The sequence below is a fragment of the Rhododendron vialii genome, chromosome 9a (assembly GCF_030253575.1).
Source record: "Rhododendron vialii isolate Sample 1 chromosome 9a, ASM3025357v1".
Classification (NCBI taxonomy): Eukaryota; Viridiplantae; Streptophyta; class Magnoliopsida; order Ericales; family Ericaceae; genus Rhododendron; species Rhododendron vialii.
Window position 1 is genome coordinate 28,894,248 of NC_080565.1, and position 21,045 is coordinate 28,915,292.

At 36.5% G+C, this 21,045-nt stretch overlaps 1 protein-coding gene across 2 annotated transcripts; it reads left to right on the forward strand.

Moving 5' to 3' along the window:
- The first annotated feature begins 6,993 nt into the window (after window positions 1–6,993).
- LOC131300846 (leucoanthocyanidin reductase-like) lies at window positions 6,994–12,854 on the forward strand. 2 transcript variants are annotated; one of them, XM_058326854.1, is made up of 5 exons: window positions 6,994–7,525; window positions 9,164–9,307; window positions 10,200–10,437; window positions 11,993–12,196; window positions 12,345–12,854. In XM_058326854.1, exons 1-5 carry the CDS (start codon window positions 7,322–7,324, stop codon window positions 12,605–12,607), a joined length of 1,053 nt encoding a protein of 350 aa, XP_058182837.1. In that variant the 5' UTR covers window positions 6,994–7,321; the 3' UTR covers window positions 12,608–12,854. The 2 variants fall into 2 exon arrangements, with proteins under 2 accessions (XP_058182837.1, XP_058182838.1); XM_058326855.1 differs by having other exon boundaries at window positions 7,008–7,525; window positions 9,167–9,307.
- The last annotated feature ends 8,191 nt before the right edge of the window (window positions 12,855–21,045 follow it).

A 21,045-nucleotide genomic window follows, 5' to 3' on the forward strand; every position in this document is an offset into this window, starting at 1 on the left:
AGTGTACAACTTTGTTACTCCGTTATCAGTTTTGTTTTATATTGACCACCGATTGCAGTCTTGGACTGCCAATTAAGGTATAGAAATGTCAAACTATCCAATTTTTTATGCATAATTCACACTTTTTTATTGCACTTTATATGACAAGTCTATATCGACTTTTCACGAGAAAAAAACACATCACTTTTTCAATCTTATTGACGTGTAAATGAACTTCTTTTAGAATTCTCCCTCAACTTCATTCTGAATTTTCCCTCAAATATTGTCGGTGACGGGCATTACGCCTATTTCGATTCAGGTCCGTCCTTTTAAGAAAGTCGAGAAAATCTCGTCCCTTGGGACCTCCAAATTTTCTTGAAAAATAGGAGCCCCCATAGTTTATATATAGGGTGTTATACTAGGTATAAAAATAAGTCCATTATGAATAAACTCATGTAAAAATAGAGTGATATATATAAGTGATAGACTTCTACGTTCTTGTAATTATCATAACTTCAGAAATTTAATCCAACTTAATTGTTATATGCTCTCTCTTTTTTTCATTTTTTCATTTCGAGATTGATTTACTATTCATTGTGTTTGATAGTAAAACAACGAAAGGGCACCTCTCAATCTTGATGTTCACTAGGGGTGTTTAAGAAAACCGTTCGAACCGTAAAATCGGTTCTATTTGGTCCGGTTATGCGGTTTTATGGTTAGGTTATGGTTCCAAAAAATTAAGAACCTTTAATTTTAGTGAACCGTGGTTAGAACCGAACCGGACCGTTTAAAATTGAGATAAATATAGATATACATATGTGTGTAATTAAATATGTATTTAAATTTGGTAGGTTAATCTTTTCTTTACTAAATTTAATTTATTTAGAGATGAAATTTCATTTATTAGGAAAACTTTTATTTTCTTCCTTCATTTCCTGTTTCAGCAGATTATCTTCCTATTTCTTTAATTTTATGAATTCATATTTTGTGAATAAGTGTTTGGATACTTATTGGATAGAACCGGAACCGAACCAAAATCGGACCGGCCTTGCAGTTTGGTTCTGGTTAGATTCCATGCATATATTGGTTAGATTCTGGTTCTCAATTTTTTAGAACCATTTAAAATGGTCCGATTATTTATTTTTTAGAGAATCGGATCAATCCAAACCGTGTACACCCCTAGTTGTTCGCGGACGACCCTGCTTTTGTATATTTCTTGTTTGATTAATTGGTGAGTGGGGAATCTGGGATAGGGCTCTGGCTAAAATGAGTGGGGGCCAAGGTATTGAGGACTTGGAAGTTGGTAACTGTTTCCATCAAGCGTAAAAATAGAGAAAGAGCTGGTGGTCCCTTAGCCACCATTGACGAAAACCGCACTTTTAAAAGTAAGCACTTTATAGGCAAATGCTACGGTGTCTACAGGTCAAAAGGAAACACCATATATAGCACACCGATTATGTCTCCTAAAATTTTTTTGTTATGCTTTCGAGTGGTTATGTTATGTAATTTTTGTAATAATAGCTGTTATGACATTTTAAAAAAAGTGTTATGCCTTCGAATGATTTGTTATGCTATTTTTGAAAAAGTGTTACGACCTACTATAATAATAATAAAAAAAGTTATGCCCCTGATTCACACAATCACAATGACATAACATGTTATGCCATTTATTAATGATTTTGGTTATACTGTAAATGATTTTGTTATGCCAAAATTTACGGTGTCTCCAAAATGACCGGAGACACCATAGCACTATCCCACTTTATATTCTTCATAAAGAAGAATGTTTAAACACGAAACATTTTCTGTAATTAAGCCCACTTTCTTTCATATTCGATCATACTTTACATCAAGGTAGTTTTAGGTCGACATTCGATCAAGGTAGTTTTAGGTCGACATTCGATTTGGTTGGGCTCACGATGGGAGGTGCATGCATTTGTTGTTGTTGGAGAGTGTTCTCCATCTCTAGAAGTTATCGAATTACTAATGGCTTTGGTTTTTATTTGACCTTTAGTTTCTATTTTCACAGCATTATCGTAGTTGAGGTAGGTAAAATAGGCTCTGTTCAGTTGTCGATAATGTTGCGTGGAAAATAAATTCTTAAGAAAAAGTGAAGTGATCATGAGGGTGAAGTAAAACTCCTTCTAGGCTTCTGTTTGTTTGTTCTCTTGACCAAGAATCTTGCAGGAAAATGAAAACTCCTTTTAGGCAGAATCTATTAGCAGGAAAGTGTTTTCTGGTAAAAAATTTGAAGTTGTAAGTCCCACAACTTTTTTGATAACTGAACATACAAAAAGCGGAGCGGTTCCGAGGACCCTTATAAAAACCTCTAAAAAAACCCAACTTAATCTTAATCTCAAAGTTCTCGATCAAATTTTGATGATCCGAGCCACTCAATGTGTTCAAAACGTGATTTTAAGGGTGTCCGCGAGAAATTGGAAAAAAAAATAACTGAGAAGAACTTGATTTGAGCAGTTTTTTTATTGAACCGTTCAATAAAGTTCAATAAAAAACTGTTCGGATGAAGCTATTTCTGGTCTTTTTTTTTTGCTGATTTCTTGCGAGTATTTTTAAAATCATGTTCTGATTACATTGAACGACTCGGATCATGAAAATTCGATTGGAAACTTGGAGGAATTTTTTTAAAGGTTTTTTTAAGAATTCTCGGAACCGCCCAAAAATATAGATAGAGTGATTAGAGCTCGAGAGTCGATCATTTTCCATCCTTTTTGTCCACGAATTACAGTCATAGGTTCCTTGTGTAGATCATTACCCACCAATAACAAATTGAGTGGGTATGGGCCACCAAATGAAAGGATATCCACCACATTGCTGAAAACGATGCCCACTTTGCCCACCTTATCGTCCCAAGAAAAAAACAAAAAAATACTTATTTTATGTGGAGACATCATTACACATTTTATATCAGCTTTTAGCTCAACTTTTCCCATTAATTCTCTATGAGGACATTTTCATTACACTTTTATTCACTAACTTTTCAAAAATGAAATCTACTTTTAGAGGCAGAATGAAAAAATGTACAAACTTTTACCCACTAATTTTACAAAATGAAAATTTATTAAGGGACAATTCCAAATGGAATACTGGACCCTAAAACAGAGACGGAGGGATAGTAATTAAGATTCCATTTTGCTTATAATTGGACATGGGATTTCGAAATAAGTAGGTTCCTTGTGTAGACGCAAGGGATCAATCGAACTACAACAGCTGATCAATGGTTAATTATTACTACTATATTCCCCTTTTGTCCTTGTAGTTTAGTTATTTACGTTAGTAATTAACTTATACAGAACAATTTTTTAGTTTTGTCTTTATTTAATTTTTTTTTGCGTTGCTAGTTTTACGCCAGACTTTTATGTGATATGAGTGAGTAAAGACGAGAGGAATCGAAAAAGTAAAAAAATTTAACTTTTACACAAGTATTTTGAGAAATATTCAAGAAAAAGTCAAAAAATTGACTTTTTGAACTTTTCTTTGGATATTTCTCAAAATATTTGTATAAAAGTCAATTTTTTTTACTTTTTCGATTCTTCTCGTCCTTACTCACCTATATCACATAAAAGTTTGATGTAAAACTAACAAACGCAAAAAAAAAAAAGAGTTGAATTATGACAAAATCAAAAAATTATAGTGCATAAGTTAATCACTAGCGTGAACGGGGGAGAGCAATTTTTCTGTTTTCACGAGGGATCCGAGGGATGAAGTCTGAGACACTTCTGAAGAAGAAGAAGAAAAAAATACTCCACGGTCAAATAACCTTCTCCTTCTTCTTCTTCTTCTTCTTTTTTTTAATAGATTTTGTCAAAAACTAATAAATTGGCAGATGGAGCAGTATAATTGGAAGGTCAATAGTACAGTATAAGTTTGATTAGATTTGGATACGTGGACGTATGGAAACCAAGGAGGAGATTAGATATACATATATTTTATAGTCCCCCGAATCGAATACCATGCGTGATTTCCTAACCTTCTCCCGGCCTCTGGGATCGAACAACATGCTTATGGATCTGGAGGTCGGTAGGAGCTGAGCTAGCTCATTACTTCTGACTCCTCCCTGCAGATCGTCCCACGATTTGCTTTTATAGGAAAAAAATTCGCATCATTCATTCAATGCCCTCATTATTTCGGACAGAGGGTGTGTGCTGTGCAGCTTCGTGCTGCACAGCGTGCTGCACGGCCTCCGGCAAGGCTTTTCCGGCATCGGTCCGATGATCGGAGACGTTCATCACGTAGAGCTCGTCGAGTTCTACATGTGCACCAAAAATCAGCTCGATCAAATATCGTTAAGGGCCTCATCCGAACATATATAACTTGAAAAAAATGGATTTAGTGTTTTTGATCCAGTATTTCGTATCCATTAGGATTCATTTTTTTTCAAGTTATATATGTTCGGATGAGGCCCTTAACGATATTTGATCGAGCTGATTTTTGGTGCATACGTAGAACTCGACGAGCTCTACGTGGTGAACGTCTCCGATCGTCGGACCGATGCCGGAAAAGCCTCGCCGGAAGCCGTGCAGCACGCTGTGCAGCACGAAGCTGCACAGCACACACCCCCTGTCCCATTATTTCTTTGGCACCGGGTTGGTATTTGGGTGGCAGATCGAGTGTTTATTTTTTTTCCCAATTATTTGAAAGGCCTATTTTGGTCTTTTGGCCTTTTTTTTTTGTCTTTATTAATTTTTTTTCGTATTTTTTAGTTTTTCGTTGATTTTTTGTGAATTATTGTTTCGTCATGATGAGAGATATCTGAAAAGTAAAAAATTACGATCGAAATCGATTTTTTTAATAAAGACAAAAATTGAGTTTCGATCGTAATTTTTTAAATTCTTCTCGTTATGACGAAGCAATAGTCTACAAAAAATACTCACAAATGCGAAAAAAAAATTGAATAAGGACAAAAAAAGAAGAATTCATTTAACTTATTAGGGACAATCACCCCGAGAAGCCATTTGACTAATTCTCTGTGTTGAATTTTATGAGCGTGTGTGTCTGTTTGTAGTTTTTTGGCACACAAAAAAAAGGGTAGCTTACGGAAAAAGTTTGTTAATGTCATTCGGCTCAGCAGTCGGATTGTTGGCAAGTGGAGTAGAGTGTAGTTGGTACCTCCCCTTATACCTCCATGCACATGGGCAGAATTTGATTCCTATAAGCACTCATCTCCCTCCCCAAGTTCACTTGGATAGAGTAGATTAGGTATAACAATTAACAAAAACATAAAAAAAAAAAAAAAAAAAAAAAAAAGCCATTGCAATTAAGGATTTTGGTGATGTAGAATTCCAATCGTTCATGCTAAAACGTATGATTATGCAATGTTCCTAGAGGAACTTCCTTCTCCGCACATTGGTCTAGAGGCACACATTCGGTGAAATCCACACTAGCTAATGTGTGATGAAGAAAGCCCGCTAGCTCCGGGAGCCATTCATAATTTTCCTACTAAAACACCCCACTAACAAAAACAACTCAACGGCTTTGAATTAAAATCGAAAAACCGGGCGCAGTGCCAACGAAAGACTGTCACAGGAGTAAATTATTCAATACTCTTGGTACAACGCCACGTGACACGTGGTGTCCCAAAACCCTTCTCACGTAATACGCATGCTGATCCACTGAATTGTGTCCAAGTAGGATACCTTTTCCAAACTTAAAAAAACGGACACATACTCCTGTCAGAAAACCTCAACTGTGCAACATGGGCTCACATTATCTGCTAGGAGGAGTAAAAAATTTTGGACTGTTATTGCTTTTCCGTCGGAGTTTAATTCACGGGTGTGTCTCGACTCTGGAGCTAGCGTTGTATTGCAATAACCCATATACCTTAATAAAGGAGGACAAAGAAAATTATTCCGGTATAGATCAGGGAATCTTTATCTAAATCTTTTAGAAGGATTCTGGCTGTGCGCTTCTGACTCAGGAGTCAGTACTGGATTAGGAAAAAAACAATTCAGCTCGAACCATTATCGAGTTCAGCTTTTTCGAGCACGTTGCGTAGTACTAGAAAAATAGTATAAAATTGCCAAGGGCCAGAGCTCTCTATTACTATCAGGTTGTAGAAACTATATCTATTACGTTGTGCCGTGTCTGAAGTCAGGTTTATCAATCAATAGTAAGGAAGGGCGATTCAATTTAGATGTGTTAAGAACATATCGCGCCATGCCTAACGGGCTATTCTTAGTCACCATCAATTTTAGACCAGTGGTTAGCAAATTTCATTGACAACCCTGAGGTTTGTTGTAATGAAAAAAGACCCCTTCGGTTATGCGAAACAACAATAATTAATTTTTTGTAGTTTCTATGTGTGTCTCACCGATATCCCAAAGTGAGAAGTGTGATGTCCAGAAACATGATGGAATGAGTGGAGACAGTGACTTTACATAAAAAATTAAGTTTTCTGATAGTAAAAGTGAATAAAAACAACCGACTCTCACATATTTTGAATCAAAATGAGTTTTGTTTTGTTTTTTTCCCGTTGGAAGAGCTGTTTTGATTTAGAAAGGGTAAAATTTACTAATAGCCTTTTCATTTTTTTACTTATATAAAAAACGATTTAGGTCAGGATGCTTTTTGGTCCAAGCAAATAGAGAATTATGAGTTTTTTTTTTCATTATTTCCATTATTTAAAAAAATGGTGAATCTATCAATATAAACCACTTTAGGTTAACCATTACGTGCTTGGTCAAACAGTTATTCGCTAGGTGTCGGTGAAAAAACAATGAAACCACATGTGATTTATAGTCATTTCTCATACGTGAAGGGATATCTGCCATCATCAAAAATATTAAGGCGTGTCAGGGAAGATGTTTGGTAGGGTACATGAAAGCGTATATAAAGGAAGAATGAACGGTTTAGATTCACAGCAAGGTACATAAAATCCGTCCATGAAAAAAGAATGAACGATTCAAATTCATAGCAGAATGAATCTGAATTGTTCGTTCTTCCTTCATGTACACTACTATCATTTGGTACACTACTATCATTTGGTGGATCCATTGGGTTCTTTTTGTGCACAACTTTCTCACCTACCAGTCAAGGCCCGAAAAAGTAAGAAAAATGAAAGGCTTGGGTACCCACATTAACCTGATTATTTTCCATATAAACTCATTAGCTATGCACTCCTTCACCAAATACAAAAATTCCTTTCCAGAGAAAGTTGGAAATCACTTGGGTTGAAGGTTAGATATGGAGACTATTTATTACTCTTCTCAGTCCCCACACCTGGCGTCCGCTTCTATATAATAGACGCACATACTTCGATCCCGGCACGCTCAATTCTCGAAATCAGTTTCTCAAAAGGAATTATTTTTTGTTTTTTGTTTCGAAGATGACGGTGATCACGGCTTCTGTAGCTGCATCCAAGGGCCGAGTCCTGATCATCGGAGCCACTGGGTTCATAGGCCAGTTCGTAGCTGAAGCCAGCCTTGATTCCGGTCGGGCCACGTATGTTCTCGCCCGGTCGTTTTATGCTAGCCCTTCTAAGGCCAAAACCATCAAGAGTCTCCAAGACAAAGGAGCAACCGTACTACATGTATGCTCTCTCTCTCTCCCCCCCCCCCCCTCTCTAGATCTCTCCCAATGACCAACGGCGGAATGAAAAATTTATTCAATAATCTTGAGACACCGTCACGTGGTGCCCGCGTACTTTCTTTTGCATTTTTTGTGGAACCCAGAACTTAAATGTATGTATCTCACATGAATATTTGGTTGTAAATGGTGTTGAAACATAAAGTGGCGGTGGTGATGATTACTCGAGCGGAGCGGCTAAGATTGGCCTCGCTCTCTTTGATTTATTAATACGAAAACGGAGTATTATTTTTTGCATACACATAATAATATTTGCTATTCTGACCCAACAATAGAGCTATTATTTTGTCCTAAACTGATGTTGCTCACCACATACCAACATTCTTGCTCTGTTTATATCTATGAGAAATTCATATGGGTGTTTGTTGGGCTTGTTGAGCGCCTTTCTGTTAGCATTTTGATTTCTATTAAATTTTCTGTTTTCCTTTTGAAAAAAATTGTAAGCAATATTACAAACGTGGCGCTCCTGCCCTTTGTGTTTATTTGGTCGAAAGACGGTGTTGAGTGTTAACCATACCTATTCACAAACTTAAATTTGGGCCGTAAAGGACATATTTTCGTTGGGTTTCATTTGCGAAAACTTTATATCTCACCCAAAGTCAATTGGAAATGAGAGGAGAGGTCCCTCGTATTATGTTATTAAATGATCACCCATTTCACTCCCAAGCAATGTAAGACTACATTTTCATAACATGCCCCCTAACGTGCAGCCGCATTTTGAGATCTGTCACGTGTATGCTCTTTTGGGGTCTATCATCGTGTAGCATTTTTGCTGGTTTGTCATTGCGGGGTGTAGATTGTAAATGGAATGGGTCTCGCTTTGATACGATGTGAGAACTTGATATCCAACCCAAAGCCAATTCATTTTGAGTGTTTTTTGCATTCAACCTTTGGTTAGATTTCTCTCTCCTATCCCCGACTTGATGTACTCTTTATCAAGTTTTTGGAAAAAAATGTTACTTTTGCCGATGAAAAAATATTAGGAACGTGTCCGGAACTTTTCGCTTACGACAACATGTTTGTTAAGCGTATTTAATTCGGTACCTTTTCATTATTGATTGGTAAGAAATCATGTTTGGTAAGCGTATTTAATTTACCTTTTAATTATTGATTGGTAATAAATTACTTGTAAATCAAGTACTTTAAAAGTTTAAAACATGTTTGGTAAAACTCTCAATTATGTCGTTTGAGGCAATGCTCTGTTTCAGTTGTTTTTGTTGTACTCCATTCTCCATCCCTTGTTAAATGTTTTGTTTCGTAATTCCAACTTATTAAAAAAACATCATCATTACATCTTTCGTATCAATTTTTTCCTCCATTTTCCTTACTTATCCATCATCATTACACTTTTACTCATTAACTTTTCAAAATGAAATATACTTTTAGGGACAAAATAGACAATGCACCAATTTTTACTCCCTAACTTTACAAAATGGACACTTATTAAGGGACAGCCCAAAATGAAATACTGGACTCTAAATAAGGGACGGAAAAAGTACTAGTATTTTTTGTTTCTGTTTTTGGAATAATAATTTGGTTGTGTTTCTGTTTTTGGAATAATAATTTGGTTGTGTTTCAATAGCAGGGAGCTATCAGGGATCAAGAATTGATGGAGAGGTTACTAAAGGAGCACGAGATAGAGATAGTAATATCAGCTGTAGGTGGAGCCAATATTTTGGACCAGCTCACCCTTGTCCGAGCCATCAAAGCTGTCGGAACCATCAAGGTATATATACCATGAGAAAAACTATTTTACGGAACTTTCCGTGAATATACAGTGGTTTACGAAGGTGAATCGCGCACATCCAAAGTGTATTGGACTCTAGATTATAATGAAATTTTTCCGGGGAAGAGTTCATTAAAATCCGGACCGTCCAATACCGATACGGACGGCTAAGATCAATTGACTCTGTAAATTACCTCTTTACAGTGATTCCGTGAATAAGTCATACTCATATAATACTAATAAAACCAAATCAAAAGGGCTCCTGTCGGGGACATTCATTAGAATTTAGTATCATTTTATTCCGTATTGTATTGTTAATTTGCTGCAAATTCTATGGGGGTTAAACAACCTATAGCTGCTTTAACGTCTTTTAATGCTCCTTTATTAACAATAAAAAACAGGGAGTGTGGTTATGCAAAGATTTAACTTTGGCCCCAACAGTTTTATCCTACAGTTGTAGTGAGGGCAGGTTGGGGTGGCAAATGAGCGGATTGGGTCAAAATGGGCAAGTTGCAAATGGGTTGGGTCTTTAATAGGTAATTGACACATTTAGACCCATTAATTATGAGTTTAATTACCCATACCCAACGCAACCCAACCCATTTATCTAAAAGCAAACCCAGTGGGCAGGGAAGTTAAAATGCAAAGAAGAATATTCGAAATTAAGGGACCAAGTGAGAACTTAAAAAAAATTGAGGGACCACTATTTTTAATCTATAGTATTATTTTTTCAATCGGTGAGGTGGTTGCAAAAAGTCTAATACTTCTCAAAAAATATACATAAACATGAGTCCATAAACTGATAAACATGAGTCCATTCTGAATTCATTACGTTTAAAAATCTGATCACTCTATTTATTATGATTGTGGTTGGATGGTTAATTAATTGCAGAGGTTCCTGCCTTCAGAGTTTGGGCATGATGTGGACAGGGCTGATCCAGTTGAACCAGGGCTCACCATGTACAAAGAGAAGCGCGAGATCAGACGGTTGATTGAGGAGTGTGGGGTCCCTTACACTTACATCTTGTGCAACTCCATTGCTTCTTGGCCCTACTATGACAACACACACCCTTCGGAGGTTCTTCCTCCTTTGGATCAGTTCCAAATTTATGGTGATGGCACTGTCAAAGGTAACATAGATAAGATATACATTTACATTTACATTGCACTGTCAAAGATCTCTCGAGTTTGATTCTTCTTACCAATAACTTTTGAAGTCACCTCAACCCTACGCGTAAGCGTGTGAAATGGCTATGGGAGGAATTGGGGAGATTAGTCTGAGGTGCGCTGGTATAAAACACCTTGCATTAATGAACAAAAAAAAGAAGGAAAAGAAAGTTAGGAAATTTGTCAAGATCACATGGTTAATGTTTTGTGAACAATGTTTCATTACACACTCCTTATTGGACATGTATGGTAGTATGGTACCTCACAAGCATAAGTAAACAATTATGGCCAAAAGTAAAAAAAGAAATTACTAAAGAGGAAAAAATACCAAACAACTGTTCTTTTTGTCCAAAGTGTCGTCTTATATGAACTTTTTTCAATATTGGTCAGGTTGTAATACTTTTTTAATGATTCATCTTATCGAGACAAATGATAAATCCCCAAAATTACTACGAAAAGTTCAAATACTTTTTTGATTTATCTCGTTAAGACGAATGATAAATCCCAAAATTATGACGAAACTTTCAACAATAAGTTGCAAAAAATTAAAAAAAATTGTGAAAAAAGTATCAAAGAAAAAAATTTATGAGAATGCAGAGTGTGGTCCCTGTCACTATCTTCTGAATCAAAATCCTTTCTGTTCTCATGTTATATTGTCATAGTACACCATTTTGGATTTTAAAAGGATGGACCACAGCACGCACTTGACTCTGCCCCCACCCCACATGTAACATGTGTGGGAGTAAATTCTATCCGTAAGAGGTGGAACCCCATTTTTTCCAGCACTGCCTTTTGAGTTCCGCAAGACTCTTTTTTTTTTGTTTTGTTATAATCTGAATCGTTCATCTTGTAAGATATCTAGAGTAGTATATCCATGAAAAAAATCAATTTGATTTGATATCGATAGGTATATCAAAACTTGTATTTTGGTTTACAAAATGGACAGTTATAGATTTTGAAGTTAACCTGCCCATGACTGTCCATTTCCTAAGCCGAAATTCAATTTTTAATATGCCTATTGATGTCCGATCAAGCTCATTTTTTGCGAGAATATACTATTTGATTTTTAACCCATAGTCATGCATGTTCTGGAACGTTAATGTTAGTTAGACCCATAGTCATGCATGTATTGCTCGTACGACTTTATGTGAGAGGTGAGATTCTTTTGAGGCATTGCTAGAGTAATGTTGATTACGGGATAAGCAATTTAGGTAACCGGAGATCCTGTACAGGGGTGTAGTGCATGATTCGAACCGTCCATTCGGCAATTTATGGTCCAGATTTCATCTCCATAATGGACTACTCAGATGTGCAAGACAGCCCGTGGTTGAATCATTATGATTTAGTAGGTTACTTCGGGGGCAAAACAGTCCACGAATGTTCTCCACCAATCAGAATGTTCTCTAGACATGGATAAAACCACGGGAAACTAGAAAGCCATACCATACATAATTCGACCCATTTTACTTGTGGATACGTGCCTGCTCTGATACCATTTTTCGCGGTTGCTATACGCAGCTTACTTTGTTGCTGGATCAGATATTGGAAAATTCACAATGAAAGCTGCTGACGACTTCCGTACCCTTGATAAATCCGTTCATTTTCGGCCGTCCTGTAATTGTCTCAACATAAACGAGCTGGCTTCTTTGTGGGAGAAGAAAATCGGCCGAGTCCTCCCTCGAGTCACAGTCACAGAAGATGACCTACTAGCTGCAGCGAGAGGTCTATCCTTACTACCCACTGTTTATAAACATGTTCTATTGATCATGATGTTCGTAATTTATATCGTTTCTTCGTAGTCATAGATTTATCATTGATGTCGCGTAAGTTGCTAATTTTACTTGCTTTTCCTATGTATATACCAATGCAGAGAATGTAATTCCACAAAGTATCGTCGCATCTTTCACGCATGACATTTTCATCAAGGGTTGTCAGGTAAACTTTTCGATCGAAGGTCCTAATGAAGTAGAAGTGAGCGATCTCTATTCAGATGAATCTTTCAGAACTGTGGACGCTTGTTTCGATGATTTCGTCGTGAAGATGGAAATTGACAGGCGAAAGAGCGCCAACGAGGGGATTACTACCAAAAACCATGGGGTTGAAGTTCTTTCAATCACAGCAATGTGTGCTTAAGTTGATGAGCTTGTGGACAGATCAATGAACGACGAGCACCCTCCTATTTGAGAATTCTAATCCGGATTATTTTTTTTATGGCAAGATGTTATCAGAAATAAAATTTGTGTCCAGTTGTTGCCTTAAGATTTTATTGTGAATTTGCCTTGAATGCATGTATTAATCGTACTCTATTGGAGATTTGGCCTTCGGATCATGAAAATGCACTTTTAGCTGAATGGAGAAATTAAGTTCTCCTGTGTAAAAATGTGAATCGTCTCTCGAACAGTACTTTGTTTTCGGTGAGGAGATTGATCTTTCCGCTCTTGTATTTTTTTTTGTATGAATCCACCGTGATAAGATTTTATGGGTCAAAAATGTGCACAGTAAAAGCGTAATTATGTATATTTACATTGAAGATGATAGAAACCAAAAGCAAAAATGCTACGAACACTGACGTAAAGACGTATATAAGGAAACCACGGATTTATCCGGAAGTCGACGGATTGCACGTGGCATCGTGGGATAAACAAGCAGAATGAGACAGGTATTCTAGGGCAGTAATACAGCCTTATAGGCTAGAATATCTCAAAAAGATATGGAGGAGATTTAAAATTGGCATCTCCAACCTGTACTCCATTCTTCCATTTTGGAGGAAAAATCAATTCCAACCTATCCTCAGAGAGGTGTTTTGACATCAATTTACTGGCGAATGCCCAAAATAATAAGTTGATGATAAGTGGGTCCGGCATGCATTTTGAAATTTCCTTTCCAAACAGAAGCCTTTAAATTTTGGTCGTTGGGCTCTTGATTGCTCCAATTATTACCCCTTTCGGCCCGTCAAGTGCCCTGACAAATGTCAGAAGGGTTTCGAACCCAGAATTTCAGAAGATTCTTGTGTTGTTACACGATCCATCTCAAAACCAATTTACAATGAGTGAAAATGTTTCAAATGTTATTAAGTGATCACCTATTTCACACCCAAGCAATGCGAGACTTTATTTCCTTAACAGATAGTTAGGCCAACTGTGCACGTCTAAGTTCAAAGTATCCCGGACCAGTCCAATAATCCCGGAAGCACATAATTTCCATCAGGACGGACCCCCAAACAAAAAGTAAAATGGGTAATATCTGAATCTTGAATTAGTAAGTTGGATAGTTTGTTGCAAAGTTCAAAATCCAGTACAGATGGACTTCCAATAGCTTGACAAAGTGTGCGACTTCAATAAAAAATGAGAAAAGGGGAAAAAAAGAAGTTTAAAAATGGAAACAGGGTAGGTGTACGTAAACGTGAGACTCCTCCCCCACCAGTTCTATCTATATATCCTTAGGGGTACGTAGGACGAGTGTTCTATTCTACCTAATTCAATGGTTAGAGATTTGTGCTAACAAGTAAACGAATGGTACTAATATTTCTATTTTGTATTCAAAAAACAAAGGGGTAATCCTACAAGTGATAGAAAACTGAGAATTGTTTGTCTTATTTTATTCCATGACCAAAGAAACTGGGTAGAACTTTATTCAACTCAAGCGTGGGGTAAAAAAGTAGGTCGGAAATGAAAGATTCCCAAGCAGGTCCAGCCTTGAGATTTACGAGGTTCTAGGCGGGATTTAAAAAATGAGAAGTATAATTATTATTTGTTCGATGAATGAAGCAAATTAGTCTTGTAGTTTGGTGGCAAAGCGTTTATACTCTCTTTAAAACCCTCAGGGAATCCGAATTTGCGTTAAAAAACTAAAGGGGATGAGAATCAAACTCATGATCCCATGCTCCTTGAACAAGTGGCTTACCACCATGACACAATATTATTATTGTAATTTGATTCACTTAGAAAATATTTAATATATAACGCTATTTGGGGGTCCAATCATTTGGCCAAAAGGGAAGCCCTAGGCGGTCACCTAATGGGCCTGCGCCTAGGGCCGGTCCTGTTCTCAAGGAATAAAGACCAACAACGGCAATCAAACGATAATATAAAATAAAGAGGAGGGGTTTTGATAACGACATCGTTGTGCCTTAGTTTTAGGAAAATCATTGACACCTTGAGTACCGGCACGTGATACACAAACCCATTCTTCACCATGCATTTGGGTGGTCTTTACTAAAAAGTTTGGAACCCATAAAAATGTGTAATAAATATGAGTTTGGAGCATCATATCGTCACGTAGTGCTCAGGGATATGAAATAATCACTCCTTAGTTTTGCACCAAATGCATGTGTGTCATCTTTATCTTCTTCATTAGAGTAATGCTATGGTGACCATGTCTGAGCATCACAATTTAAATATCATGTGAGATATCACTATTACACTTATAGAATGTGCTTAACTATATGATGAATGAGACACATTCTATCAATACAGTGACGGCATCACATTGTACGCTAAATATAATACTCTCACCAAAACATTAATGCCTATATTTAATGTTTTCTAAAGGAAAAAAACTAAACAAATACCGAGAAGTGATTTTGACTGTTTGGTTCCTTCGGTGGGAGATATTACCACAAGCCTCTCCACATTACAATACGTGGTCACGGAGAGGTCTGAGGGGGCTATGTGGTGTTGCCTCAGAGGCATTGGACAATATTTTTTTTAGAGCATCTCCTACTCAAATCTTCAAACTGAAGACTCAAAATAGTAATTTTTATTCAAAAAGTAAATATAAAGAATGTAACTATTCATACTAACTCCAACCCAACTGTTCATTTCTATATCTACTTCATTATTCAAAATGGAGAAATGAAGGCATGTTTGGAGATGCTCTCAGATGGATTATATTGCTGCAAGTCCAAGAGGTCCAGTTTGTTTGAATTTTTTTTTTGTTGGAGAAGGGGAAGTCATACATCCATTAGCAACAGAAGGCAAGCAACGATGCAGTGTTTCATGCTAGCTGACCTGCTAACCCTTAGTTTAATCACGTGACTCAAAAGGTTAATTTTAAGTTATACAATAGCTGCTTGCAATACATTATATATTACTTCAATTTTCATTTCTTTACCGTTGTGGGACTTGGGTACCCACAAACAAGGCAAGTGTCGTTTACCAAAAAAATAAAAGGCAAGTGTCGACTGTCTCAAGTGTTGGGTCACATAATTCTCCAGTCTAAAACTGATCATTCGCTTCTACTCTCATTCTTCGCTTTTCGCTTGCAAACTCAATTCTCTGTCTCTTGAATTGTATTATTTTGAGGAGTTTTCGAAAGAGAGTTTTTACAGTCACGCTCTTAAACAAATAACTTGAAGAGTTCGGGGATTTGGGCTTGCTATATTCTATTATTGTGGGGGTCAAAATAGTAAAATGAATATAGCCTAGTAAATAATTTTGGAGGCGCCAATGGTGGAGCTATGTTGGGCCCGGGGCCCGCCACCCTGAGATCCTGAGTTTTAAATTTTTTTTTTTTGTATATACTTGATTTTTAATATTATTGATAATTATTTGTGTATAGCTACTTATTATCTTAATGATTTTGGTTTGATTTGATAGAAAACTAATTATTTTACATTCTCATTTCTCAATTTTCTTCATAAATAAAAAAATAAGCACGTAACAGTTAAAGTAGCCTAAAGAAAAAAATAAAATAATTAGTATACTTTAACTGCATTAGGCTAGAATTATTTTAACATACAAATGTAATGTATTAGAAAACAAAAGCTTTATGATATAATAACTATACGTTCCGATAAAAAAATATACGTCTACTAAGCCGCCCCCAAATCAAAATCATGGCGCGTGGGAACATTTCCAAACTATTTAATCAAATATCAGTATTGCTAACCAAACCAAATCGAGTCTTATGACTAAATCACTTAGAGTCGGCTACATGAATCTTTTTTCTTCATTGAGCTCTACCAAGGGCCATTTGTTCACACAAACAAGTATTGCTAATGGTGGTTATTACTTTATTCCAAGTAATATCATTTTATACCAAGTGGTATCGCTTTCGGGTACTAGCCAAGAGGTGGGAAATTTTTTTAGTGCCGAGCGGGTGCCACGTGGTGCCCGCTCGTGCATCCGAGCAGTCCATCACGTGTTTGAATAGCTCATATTTGGAGAGAGAAAAATGAGAGAGAAAGTGTTGGGATGAAAGGAGAGAGAGGGTTAAAATCCGAGCCGTCCAAAAGTGTATCGGACGACTCAGAAAAGTGTATCGGATGACTCGGATGTGCCGAGCGGGTACCACGTAGGATATACCCGCTCGACTCTGAAAAATCACTCCAACAGGTGTGACACTTAGGGTTTGACTACAAACCAAGGGATCTGACCATTAGGTTTAAGTCACAAGCTGTGACCTTTGATGATTGCTCACATGCAATATATCTATGCCTATGCCTATGTAAAGGTTAGGTGGGCGACACTTGAAAAAGGTTGTTAAGGTTAATAAACAATTACCACCCATTAGGATTTCTCCCTTCGTAGAATTGTCCACATTCCACATTATTATGTATTTCTTCTTGATGTACAAGCAAAAACTGAGGGTAATTCGGGTTTGATTTCAGTTGTGCATACGCGGCCAGACAATAGATTAATTAGATTTTTTGCTTCATTGTATTTTGGAGGAGAATCGACTGGTGACTCGATGCGCACCACTTTTGTCGATCTAGCGGGAACGAATGTCTTCTTATAGAAGACTCCATATTTTCCAGCTTTTGAACCAATAGTCACTTGAGGTGATACGGCAAGTCTTTTGTCTACCGCGGTAGGAGTGGTTGCTTGCTCTAAGTGAGGACATAGAGAGAAACAAATGTGTCAAGGGCACAACGTACGATTTTTTCACATGTTGGGTTAAGAAAGTCTCCAACGACATTTTCCATATTTTTTAGATTTTGTATACAGTATATGCTGTGTAAAACATTGATAATTAATTTGATTTGATGTCACAAATGATGATGCGTGTGTCTTAACATCATTAAGGCCCTGTTCCGCTAAGGATTATTTGAATTAAAGATGATGTATTGTGAGAGAATGACCTGTCTCGTATGACGAAAAACAAGTACTCGTACTTCAAAAATTTGAACCTTAAAGAACGGGGGCCTAATATAACAAACAAATCCATTTCTTCTAGTATTTCTGAGGATGACTGGAGTAGTGTAGATCCAAGGCCCGCACCAGCGTAGGCCCAGTTTCTTAATGTTATTTACTAGTATCCCTATTATTTTGGCCCTCTTTACTTGGACCGGGCTTATGTTTTAAAGCTATTTGTAGTTATTGGGCTAGGCTAAGAATACTTTTTTGAGCCCGGAATGGACGAGGCCTATCACGTTTATTTGTGCCTATGTTAATTTACTCTTGGAGTATAGTACTTGGTTTCTGCAATAGGCATGCATGCTGGACTGTGATTTAGAGGATCTGATGAATTGTGGAAAACTGATCAAATTTCGACCTATGACAATATGGATTAGTAGAGTATGATTGATATTCTGATGATTTGAAATGTCAATTTTTATGCCCCGTTCTACTAAGGTTTTTGTATTTTTTAACTATTTATTTTTCGTTTTACGAGACAGATCGTTCTCTTGCAATAAATCACATTAGTTCAAAAAATAAGTACTCTCTCTGTCCGGATTTAATATTCCTTTTTAGAGTTTGTGTCATTTTTCAATCGATTATATTTTTCAATTTATAATGTTTTACGTGATTTCGAAAATATTGTATTATAGAACTAATCGAGATTTATCAAACAAGATCCATATTCGACATGAAATTCATTACGGATTCAAAAATATAACCCATTTTTTAGCCGGTTAGAATATAATTAGAGACAATTAAATCCGGATGGAGGGAATATTTATTTTAGTTAGAGCATCTCTACTCCTTACTCAAATCTTGACTCAAACTCAAATTTGAGTAAAAAACACTCGAAACCCTTCTCAACTGAATACCCAAACCTATACCAAATTTAAACTCAAATTTGGTTAGATTCAAACCTTTACTCAAATTTTTAAATGCAAATTTCACACCTTTAAATTTACGACTTTGCCAGTAATGAAATTTTTACTCATATTTGTGCTTGGTTTGAGTTTGCCCATTGGAGCACACAATACCAAATGAAGCATTTGCTCATATTTTACTCAAATTTGAGTGAAAATTTGAGTAAGGGGGGAGATACTCTCAGTGGAACACCTTCCCCCCCCCCCCCCCCCCCCCCCAAAGAAGTTGAGTTCTCCTTGTGGATCCTTGCTCAGTATGAGTTTTCTGCGGTTTGATGTACTTGAAGTTTGCTAAATTTTGTTTATTATCATTTGCGATTATTTTTTTTGCGGGTTTTGTGGATTTCTCCATTCATCGTGCCTTTTGCTATCTGTTTACCTCTACGCTGAGTGTTCGATAACTATTTTTGATCCTAACCACCTGGGTTAGAAAGTAGACTTAACAAACTATTCAACAGTTCAAACCACGCGAAAACTGTTGCAAAACCATTCAAGCATTTAATGCTTTCTGTGAAAGAGCTACGGTTTAGAGCTTAAGCTGGTGCGCGCAATGACAAATTGGTGTGGGATTGGGAGACAGGACCCCTCCAAACCGGTCGTGTGCTAAGAGCTTAGTCCATCATTTTAATTTGTTTTCTTATTTTATCTTAGGGCTTAGAGCTCGCCTGGTTTATATTTTAATTTGTTTGCAATATGATAGATTTGATACATGCACATATGTACGCGAATTTGTTTGCTTGGTATTCTTTTTGGGATGTCCCAAATCGTTTGTTGTAATTGAAAAGTCAAAAGAAAAAAAGTGTGTAAAATTCCACAAAGTAACCCTCATAAATAATCAAAAGTAATTTTAAAGATGGAGAATAAGGGTAATGGAAAATCTTATTAAACTTTCTTAGAAGATCCACATAGCAGAAATATTTGTGCGGACAAAGTATATATTTTTATGAGATTATTCCATGTAGGGTTTTACACTAATATGTAATATGTCTGCTTGACCGATTCTTAGACCTAAAATAATGGGTTGTCTCAAGTATAGGGCTGAGACCGATGTAGCACAATACCCGGTAAGACCGGAGTCGAATCCACTAAGGACGGTGAAGTGTGTGTTGTGGAAACTCGGGTTGTAGCATTAAAATTAGCTCTTAGGTAGCCACCCCTTGTCTTTTCGATTGAGATTAACTAAAATCTAGAAATTAATTGTTGTTTTCAAATAATTAAAAGAAAGATACGGTTGTAGAGTTCATAGCACTCATAACCGGCCTGGACTCATTTACTCCAATTGGTATTCTTTAAAATGTCTGATTTTAGACTGAAAAAGATACTCCGTAAGATGAGAACCCTTATGGTCGTCGTTTACCCATGCACAGCGGAGAATGAGTTTTGGACCCCCATTCCCCCGTTCACATGGGCTCCGACAATGCTCCGGTTCGTCTACGGAAAGTATTTTACCAATCTAAAATTATGTTTTTAACATTCTTTATTTTAAAATAGGAGCAAAACGCATCCAATCCGGTCACAGTGTGCTATTCACCCCGCGACCCTGCCCCGAAGACTACTCACTAATCATTGCATAAAAAAATAGAAGAAACCTAAAATTAATCATGCTTTTTAATACGTGAGATAAAAAATAAATAAAATATCTAAATTAAACAAAAACCAACGAACAACTTTTATAAAGAACTAAAATTAAAAATAATTACCGAGATGCGAATAATTGAACAAAACTTGAAAAAAACAAAACTCGTAAGAAAAATAAACAATATTCCGAACCAATGCCGCTGCCGCTTATGCGCATTGAGCAGTCCTGTTTTTCCTTTTCTTTTCCGTCAAAAGTTTCCACGGCAGCAGCCAGACCACCAAAAGTCAGTAGGTTAAATGGGTTATATAGGGCTTGAACACCTTAATCACACAAAAGCCCTTTAGATTTTATGAAATAATAAATCAACTTTTCAATTTTGAATCATTTTGCATTTTAATCCTAAACTTCTTTAAAATCTTCTTTTTATCCAAAATCTGGGACAACGGGCTCGAGCAACCTATAAATATAAAAACACATAATAAAAATCAGTTAACAAATATAAAAGACTAATAAATGTAGATTAGAGGGCCAAAATATGTATATTTTGACACTTATCAATGTCCCGCACTGGTGGACAGTGACGTTGGTCTCCCAACTATTAATTTATCAAAACAACGATTAAGCTGGTGCAAAGATGCGTGAGCTCTTGACCAAAAAAAAAAAATCCCACGCAATGACACTACTCTTTTTGTCCCAAATTGTTTTCCTCTTTTGGAGAACAGTGTATTTTGCATGCAAAAATTAACCTGCTTATGATATGTTTTTTTGAAATAAAAATTACACCAATTTTTTCTTCTCATTGAGATCTTTAAATTGTTGTAGAAAATTTGGAAAAAAAATTCATGCTTGCACATTCATTTTTGCGTGCAGATAACACAATTTTTTTAAAAAAGACAACCAATTTGGGACTGAAAAGGTAAGAGTATGAGTAAAACATAAGCAATGAACTTT

What these genes read in the sequence shown, in the direction of transcription:
- LOC131300846 (XM_058326854.1), top strand. Translation starts at nt 7,322, where the DNA reads ATGACGGTGATCACGGCTTCTGTAGCTGCATCCAAGGGCCGAGTCCTG. An exon ending in AAGCTGTCGGAACCATCAAG is followed by an intron (nt 9,308 to 10,199) that starts GTATATATACCA and finishes AATTAATTGCAG; the next exon opens with AGGTTCCTGCCTTCAGAGTT. An exon ending in TGGTGATGGCACTGTCAAAG is followed by an intron (nt 10,438 to 11,992) that starts GTAACATAGATA and finishes TGCTATACGCAG; the next exon opens with CTTACTTTGTTGCTGGATCA.